The 9,248-nt window shown below is 39.6% G+C and overlaps 1 protein-coding gene across 3 annotated transcripts in view; it reads right to left on the bottom strand.

Moving 5' to 3' along the window:
• LOC111966812 (glycoprotein-N-acetylgalactosamine 3-beta-galactosyltransferase 1-A) overlaps positions 1-6,206 on the bottom strand; it is a 27,314-nt gene extending 21,108 nt beyond the window's left edge. The window contains exons 1-2 of one of the 3 annotated variants that reach the window (XM_023991752.2): positions 5,910-6,206; positions 3,506-3,656 (exon numbers count right to left, since the gene is read on the bottom strand). In XM_023991752.2, the coding sequence (XP_023847520.2) occupies positions 3,506-3,586 (81 nt within the window). In that variant the 5' untranslated portion in view covers positions 3,587-3,656; positions 5,910-6,206. Of the gene's footprint in view, positions 1-3,505; positions 3,657-5,195; positions 5,497-5,909 lie in introns of those variants that run through there. The other 2 variants (XM_070444584.1, XM_070444583.1) reach the window with 2 other exon arrangements.
• Between the last annotated feature and the right edge of the window lie 3,042 nt (positions 6,207-9,248).

Genomic DNA, 9,248 nt, shown 5'->3' with positions numbered 1-9,248 from the left:
AGGCAATGCTACCAAATACTAATTGAGTGTATGTGAACTTCTGACCCACTGGGAATGTGATGAAAGAAATAAAAGCTGAAATCAATAATTCTCTCTGCTATTATTCTGATGTTTCACATTCTCAAAATAAAGTGGTGATCCTAACTGACCTAAGACAGGGAATTTTTACTAAGATTAAATGTCAGGAATTGTGAAAAACTGAGTTTAAATATATTTGGCTAAGGTGTATGTAAACCTCCGACTTCAACTGTAGGTAGGGCTACTTGAATAGTAATTACAGCTGTATAGGGCTACATGAATACTAATTACAGGGCTATAGAGCCACTAGAATATTGGAAACACTTCAGGAAGTAAAGCTAAACAAAGAGATGTATTCAATCCACTAATACTAAATATGGGCTTGTAACATTTAAACATCTTTATTTTTTGTCTTCTGATCTTGAACAATGTTTCTTAGAGGTATGGGTGTGCTATGTTGAAGTGCCTTAGTAAACATTGATAGTAGTGAGAAAATTGTGAGTTTTGGCACAGAGACTGAAAGTGAATCCTGCCACCAGGAGGCGCCTTGCTTCTAGTGGACCTGAAAGGTTTCTCATAACTTCGAATGCTCTGTCATTTAGAGCAAGACAATTACATTTAAGAAACTGTATACAATTAGTTATGTTGGTAATTATAATATTTACATTTCCAATTTAAGTCTGTGAAATGAAATGTTGATAACAAGCCGAGTAGACAATCAGATAAAACGAGGCAAGGTAGCTAGCTAGCCTAATTGATTTAGCTTTTCTCCTGTCTTGTCTTTTTGATGTAAATGTTTTCATTGATTACTGTACAAAATAAAATACTCATACTTGACATTTTGAAGAGCATTTTTCATTAGGTATGAGCTAGACCTAGATAACATGAACTGGCTAGTAATTAAGTTAAGATATGAAGCTAGCTTGCTAGCTAGCCAGTCATACAGAAGAGAGGGCTGCTGCAGGATTGCTATTTTACCTGTAAAATGTATCATCCCTATATAGCTAGCTAGGTAACTACAGTGGGGAGAACAAGTATTTGATACACTGCCGATTTTGCAGGTTTTCCTACTTACAAAGCATGTAGAGGTCTGTAATTTTTATCATAGGTACACTTCAACTGTGAGAGACGGAATCTAAAACAAAAATCTAGAAAATCACATTGTATGATTTTTAAGTAATTAATTTGCATTTTATTGCATGACATAAGTATTTGATCACCTACCAACCAGTAAGAATTCCGGCTCTCACAGGACCTGTTAGTTTTCTTTAAGAAGCCCTCCTGTTCTTCACTATTACCTGTATTAACTGCACCTGTTTGAACTCGTTACCTGTATAAAAGACACCTGTCCACACATCAATCAAACAGACTCCAACCTCTCCACAATGGCCAAGACCAGAGAGCTGTGTAAGGACATCAGGGATACAATTGTAGACCTGCACAAGGCTGGGATGGGCTACGGACAATAGGCAAGCAGCTTGGTGGAAGGCAACAACTGTTGGCGCAATTATTAGAAAATGGAAGAAGTTCAAGATGACGGTCAATCCACCCTCGGTCTGGGGCTCCATGCAAAGATCTCACCTCGTGGGGCATCAATGATCATGAGGAAGGTGAGGATCAGCCCAGAACTACACGGCAGGACCTGGTCAATGACCTGAAAGAGAGCTGGGACCACAGTCTCAAAGAAAACATTAGTAACACACCATGCCGTCATGGATTAAAATCCTGCAGCGCACGCAAGGTCCCTGCTCAAGCCAGCGCTTGTCCAGGCCCGTCTGAAGTTTGCCAATGACCATCTGGATGATCCAGAGAGGAATGGGAGAAGGTCATGTGGTCTGATGAGACAAAAATAGAGCTTTTTGGTCTAAACTCCACTCGCCGTGTTTGGAGGAAGAAGAAGGATGAGTACAACCCCAAGAACACCATCCCAACCGTGAAGCATGGAGGTGAAAACATCATTCTTGGGGATGCTTTTCTGCAAAGGGGACAGGACGACTGCACCGTATTGAGGGGAGGATGGATGGGCCATGTATCGCGAGATCTTGGCCAACAACCTCCTTCTTCAGTAGAGGCATTGAAAATGGGTCGTGGCTGGTTCTTCCAGCATGACAACGACCCGAAACACACAGCCAGGGCAACTAAGGAGTGGCTCCGTAAGAAGCATCTCAAGGTCCTGGAGTGGCCTAGCCAGTCTCCAGACCTGAACCCAATAGAAAATCTTTGGAGGGAGCTGAAAGTCCGTATTGCCCAGCGACAGCCCCGAACCTGAAGGATCTGGAGAAGGTCTGTATGGAGGAGTGGGCCAAAATCCCTGCTGCAGTGTGTGCAAACCTGGTCAAGAACTACAGGAAACGTATGATCTCTGTAATTGGCACACAAAGGTTTCTGTACCAAATATTAAGTTCTGCTTTTCTGATGTATCAAATACTTATGTCATGCAATAAAATGCAAATTATTTACTTAAAAATCATACAATGTGATTTTCTGGATTTTTGTTTTAGATTCCGTCTCTCACAGTTGAAGTGTACCTATGATAAAAATTACAGACCTCTACATGCTTTGTAAGTAGGAAAACTTGCAAAATCGGCAGTGTATCAAATACTTGTTCTCCCCACTGTACATAGCTACATATCTCGATATAGCGGAATTATGTTTTTAGAATGTTTTACTAATTAAAAATTAACACCTGAAATTTCTTGAGTCAATTATTTATTCAACCCCTTTGTTATGGCAAGCCTAAATAAGTTCAGGAGTTAAAATGTGCTTAACATGTCACATAATAAGTTGCATGGACAGTGCAATAATAGTGTAACAAGTCAGTGAAACGTCTGTAACTCATTCACAGTAAAAGCTATCACTATCATGATTTCAAATTATCAGTATGCTTTTTTCTTTAAATTTATTAGGAAGTTGTGTAAATGGCAGTTGTTTGGGGAAAAAGCATATACGTTACGCATTTTCACAGGTGTTTTTTCTTGACTGATTACCATTTGATTGATGTGCTGTTACATATGTAGGATCTTAGTTTGATCACTTTTGTTGATGAGAATTTTCCTGCAAACTTGTAGTGTATTCAAAGTTTAAAAGGGCTTCTAAAGTGTGTAATTTCCACTTAAAATGTTCAGACTTGATTTGCCCTAACATAAAATGTGTCAACCCCTACAAAAATGTTTCATTAATTATAATCCACATAATAATTCAAATTTCCTGCTGTAGCAAACTAGCTCAAATTAAGATCCTACATCTGTATTGCATGTTATGTCGTTTGAAAGGGCTGTTTCTCAGCTTTCAAAATATGTATTATGTTTTCATTTATGGTTTGACACCAGCAAATAATGCTCTTTAATGTACGCAGAGGTCATGGTCTCAGTAAATTCAGGAATTCCAAAACTCTCCTACAGATGATGCAACAATGCCAATATGGCGATTTACAGTTACAGTTAGCTGGTGTTCTGAAGCCTAGTGTTTCCATTTCCCTTTAACCCACCTGGCGCAGGAAGTACAGGCTGAGGGTTCCCACTAAGAAACCCATGTAGAAGCAGCATCTGGAGCCACTCAGGCCTTTCATGGTGACCTCCTCCCTCCCTCTCCTCGTCTCTAGTAGTTCCTCCTTGTCACTATGATCACAGCATCTCTGTCTGAGATTGAAAGAGAACAGTAGGGATGAATAGGCAGACAAGACAACCACCTAGAAGCAACAATAATTTCAAAAAAAGTTTCCTTCACGTAGCCAGAAACCAACTGATCGTTAATCATAAATGTCTGAATGGTTTAAAGGACAACTCCACCACTTTTAAACATCATTTTCCAACTCTCCAGCACAATGCCAGTGTGCACATAAAGTATGTGAAAACGGTACATTTCTACATTTTGTAGAAAAAATTCAAATTAAAAAGTTTTACCTGATGACATCATCAAAAGTTTAACCTCACTAGGGTCTGTGGCCAACATCCAGTGAAATTGCAGAGCGCCAAATTCAAAAACAGAAATACTCATTCTAAACATTCATAATACATACAAGTGTTATACATCGGTTTAAAGATTAACTTCTTGTTAATCCAACCACGGTGTCAGATTTCAAAAAGGCTTTACCGCGAAAGCATACCATGCGATTATCTGAGAACAGCGCCCAGTGGACAAATCATTACAAACAGTTACCAGTTTAGTAGAGGAGTTACACAAGTCAGAAATAGCGATAAAATTAATCACTTACCTTTGATGATCTTCATATGGATGCACTCACAAGACTCCCATTTACTCAATAAATGTTTGTTTTGTTCGATAAAGTCCCTCTTTATATCCAAAAACCTCAGTTTTGTTTGCGCGTTTGTTCAGTAATCCACAGGCTCAAAGGTAGTCACAACATGCAGACGAAAAATCCAAATAGTATCCGTAAAGTTTGTAGAAACATGTCAAACGATGTTTATAATCAATCCTCTGGTTTTTTTAAGCCTAAATAATCGATAATATTTCAACCGGACAATAACGTRGTCCATATAAAAGGTAAACAAGAAAGGTGCGCTCTCGGTCGTGCGCATGAAAAACCTCTGGGACACTGCAGGGTTCACTCATTCAGAGTGGTCTTACTCCCTCATTTTTCAGAATACAAGCCTGAAACAATTTCTAAAGACTGTTGACATCTAGTGGAAGCCATAGGAAGTGCAATTTGAGTCCTAAGTGAATGGATACTGTAATGGCATTCAATAGAAAACTACAAACCTAAAAAAATCCCACTTCCTGGATGGATTTTTATCATGTTTTTACTCTGGTTTTTACACACAGACATTATTTTAACAGTTTTGGAAACTTTTGTGTGTTTTCTATCCAAATCGACCAATTATATGCATATCGTAGCTTCTGGGCCTGAGTAGCAGGCAGTTTACTTTGGGCACGCTTTTCATCCAAAATTCTGAATGCTGCCCCCATCCCCAAAAAGTTAAGTATTTCAATAACAGTGATTTTCTTACTTTTAACCCTGCCCTGTGATGTCTCAGAGAATAATTTTTGAGGAACTTTCTTCTCATCTTTTTAAACACAGATCATAGAAATGCAAAATGTTCACATATGTATAAACTGGTATTGTGCTGAAGATAATGAATTGTTGAAAAGTGGCGGAACTGCCCTTTAAGTAGTAAATTGTTTGTTTTGCATGAATCATGACAGCTCAGCCCAACTACCTGTGAAAGTACACACTGGAGGTGTGTCAGGAACCTTGCTTTTCTGTAGTCTTCGTCTAGAGAAACCAGTTGGCCGATAGCAATGGAATATGCCCAGTACGGGAAACTTGAGTCCATGCAATCTTATCACCCAGGTGTATGCTCTTGTTGGATTAATTTATTTTAGATGAGAGTGAAACTACAAGAGTGAAAACGCAAACAGGAGTGGCCAGTTTACTAGAATCCGGTCCATTGACTAGAAGTTCAATTTCAAAAGACATTTCAGACGTGCAATGGAAATACAGAGACCCTTAGTTTTCAGATAAACAAGCTCACTTTAGCACATATGGAGGTTAGAGACCTCTAATCATGGACCAGGAAGTTAATTATTTACACTAAATAGGCCAAGCTTATATAACCCCTTAACAGACAGACTAGGTTACACTGTCTGTACCCCCTCTGCTGCCTGCTGTACTGCACTGAAAAACATGTCTAAACACAATGACACAATGGTAACATTGTATACTACAGTTTGCAAGCTACCCCGTGTCTTCCCTAGCCTAAATCTCCTGGTGGGGGAGAATTTGGACTAGTCCTAATGACTGGAGAAGATACATTGATACAATGTTACAGAGACCACCACGACAACATAACAGTGACGCGTGTTACCGCTATCATCTTTCCCCGTCAATACATTTTATCATCAGTTATTGTGTCCCAAAATATAATAATTACCTGTGTTTGTTGACCAGAGACCAGAGTTTGTTGACGAGAAGATGGAAAGCAACCTCCACATTGAGAGTGCAACCTAGCCTACAATGAATTGATGAATTTCGAGACTAGAGGACGGCATATAACGTTACACCATCACACAGTGGGTCAGTCCAGTATTGAAGTTTGTAAAGGTCTTTATGTACACAACCGCTCAGAAAATAAACGACAGCATGACTAACGGCACTGTAAAATCCACATGTTTAAGCATTACAGTGTATCGCGTTTGACCTAAGAGCCCGCCTCCTTCCCGAAACCACGCTCCTAGATTGAGAGGATCAAAATGTGCGAGACGCTGCGCAGAATTACAGATTTTTGCAGCCTCGGTAAAGATCATTTAAAAAAACGATTTGCAGGTTAGTTATTTCGCAGTGGACAATCATTTGCAGATCAGTGAATCTGCGCATCACCTTGTTCGCAATGCATGATCATTTGTAGATCAGTGAATCTGCGRTTCACATTGTTCAAGCCAAAAACAGTACAAAAACAAATACTCGTGAGTATATTGGGTGCGTTCCAGATCTAATAAAATAACAGAGATACAACCATTTGCCTAGGATGCAGGATGTATCCAGGATGCAGGAAGCAACTGAAAAATAAAATCCAATAAAATGTTATTGGTCACATACACATATTTAGCAGATGTTATTGCGGGTGTAGCAAAATGCTTGTGTTCCTAGCTCCAACAGTGCAGTAGTATCTAACAATTCAAAACAATAAAACGCTTCACACAAGTTTTCCAGTCATTTTAATCAATGAAATACCAACATTTATTTAGAAGAATATGACTTTTAAATACTTTAACGAGATTAGTAGCCTACACTACGTATCTTTATAGGCCTATGTGTCTGCAGTTATAACTAGGCCTTTATAGCCTACTCAGAACTTCTGGGTAAATAACTGCACCCTGGTAGTATTTGCACGATTCTAATCACATTAGCGCACGTTAGCTCAACTGTCCCGGTATAGGGACACCGATCCCGTAGATGCACTTTTTTGGTTACTACATGATTCCATATGTGTTATTTCATAGTTGTGATGTCTTCACTATTCTTCTACAATGAAGAAAATAGTAAATATAAAGAAAAACCCTTGAATGAGTAGTTTTTTTATAACTTTTGTCTCGTTCTGTAAATTATACCAAAGTCAGTTAGAATTGTGCAAATACTATCAGGCTGCATAGATTTTGTTGTGGTATTTTTGTGGCCTTTTGTTTGTTTGCTTTGGCACCTTTCAACACCCCTCATTATCACATTTATGCATGCAAAACACTCACTTACACTACTGATTACTGATTACACACACCATTGTTAATTGCATTTAGGTTACCTTAGTTAATAAATATATTTTGTTATTCCTTATCTCCACGTTGTCTCCCTTTTTGTTACGGGCTTCGAGCCGGTTCGTGACAGTATTAAAAGTCATATTCTTCTAAATAAATGTAGGTATTTCATTGATTAAAATGACTGGAAAACCTGTTGACTGTGCATGCCTTTATCAATAGTTTTTTTCCCAGCATGTCCCTCTCAGTTCAAAAGCCTCCACTTTGCATATCTTATATTGTTATTTTTTAAGGTAATAGGCTTCTTGACTAAACTTGTGTGAAGGGACAGCAAACAGGCAGTGCCTGGCTAGCCTATGTGGACGAGATGAGGAAATCTTGTTCTATCAGACACTCGTGCACGTGTGCACGCACTCACACAATTGAGGCACAATCTCTGTTAAATATTAACCAATATCAAAACCAAATCGGGAAAGATAGGTAGGAGCAAGCCCATGTAATGCTTTGTAGGTTAGCAGTAAAACCTTGAAATCAGCCCTTGCAGGAAGCCAGTGTAGAGAGGCTAGCACTGGAGTAATATGATCAAAGTTTTGGGTTCTAGTCAGGATTCTAGCAGCCGTGTTCAGCATTAACTGAAGATTACTTAGTGCTTTTTCCGGGTAGCCGGAAAGTAGAGCATTGCAGTAGTCTAACCTAGATGTGACAAAAGCATTGATACGTTTTTTCTGCATCATTTTTGGACAGAAAGTGTCWGATTTTTGCAATGTTACGTAGATAGAAAAAAGCTGTCCTTGAAACAGTCTTGATATGTTCGTCAAAAGAGAGATCAGGGTCCAGAGTAACGCAGAGGTCCTTCACGGTTTTATTTGAGACGACTGTACAACCATCAAGATTAATTGTCAGATTTAACAGAAGATCTCTTTGTTTCTTGGGACCTAGAAGCTTCTCTGTTTTGTCCGAGTTTAAAAGTAGAACATTTGCAGCCATCCACTTCCTTATGTCTGAAACACAGGCTTCCAGCGAGGATAATTTTGGGGTTTCACCATGTTTCATCGAAATGTACAGCTGTGTGTCATCTGCATAGCAGTGAAAGTTAACATTATGTTTCCGAATGACATCACCAAGAGGTAAAATATATAGGGAAAACAATAGTGGTCCTAAAACGGAACGTTGACGAGCACCGAAATTTACAGTTGATTTGTCAGAGGACAATCCATCCATAGAGACAAACTGATATCTTTCCGAGTCAGGTTTGTAGGCCTCCTTGCTCGCACARGCTTTTTCAGTTTTGCCCACACATTTTCTATGGGTTTGAGGTCAGGGCATTGTGATGGCCACTCCAATACCTTGACTTTGTTGTCCTTAAGCCATTTTGCCACAACTTTGGADGTATGCTTGTGGTCATTGTCCATTAGGAAGACCCATTTGCAACCAAGCTTTAACGTCCTGACTAATGTCTTGAGATGTGGCTTCAATATATCCACATAATTGTGCTGCCTCATGATGCCATCTATTTTGAAAGTGCACCAGTCCCTCCTGCAGCAAAGCACCCCTAGAGCATGATGCTGCCAACCCTGTGCTTCATGGCTGGGATGGTGTTCTTCGGCTTGCAAGCGTCCCCATTTTTCCTCCAAACATAACGATGGTCATTATGGCCAAACAGTTCTAGTTTTCCAAAAAAAGTAGGCTCTTTTTTGGGGGGGGTTGGAGCAGTGGCTTCTTCCTTGCTGAGCGGCCTTTCAGGTTATGTCGATATAGGACTCGTTTTACTGTGGATATAGATACTTTTGTACCTGTTTCCTCCAGCATCTTCACAAGGTCCTTTGCTGTTGTTTTGGGATTGATTTGCACTTTTCGCACCAAAGTACATTCATCTCTGGGAGAGAGAACATGTCTCCTTCCTGAGCGGTATGACGGCTGTGTGGTCCCATGGTGTTTATACTTGTGTACTATTGTTTGTACAGATGATCGTGGTACCTTCAGGTGTTTGGAAATTGCTCCCAAGGATGAACCAGACTTGT

Source organism: Salvelinus sp. IW2-2015, linkage group LG7, assembly GCF_002910315.2.
Source record: "Salvelinus sp. IW2-2015 linkage group LG7, ASM291031v2, whole genome shotgun sequence".
Lineage (NCBI taxonomy): Eukaryota > Metazoa > Chordata > Actinopteri > Salmoniformes > Salmonidae > Salvelinus > Salvelinus sp. IW2-2015.
Note: the sequence above shows the minus strand (reverse complement) of the source record. Positions and strands in the feature narration are given on the sequence as shown.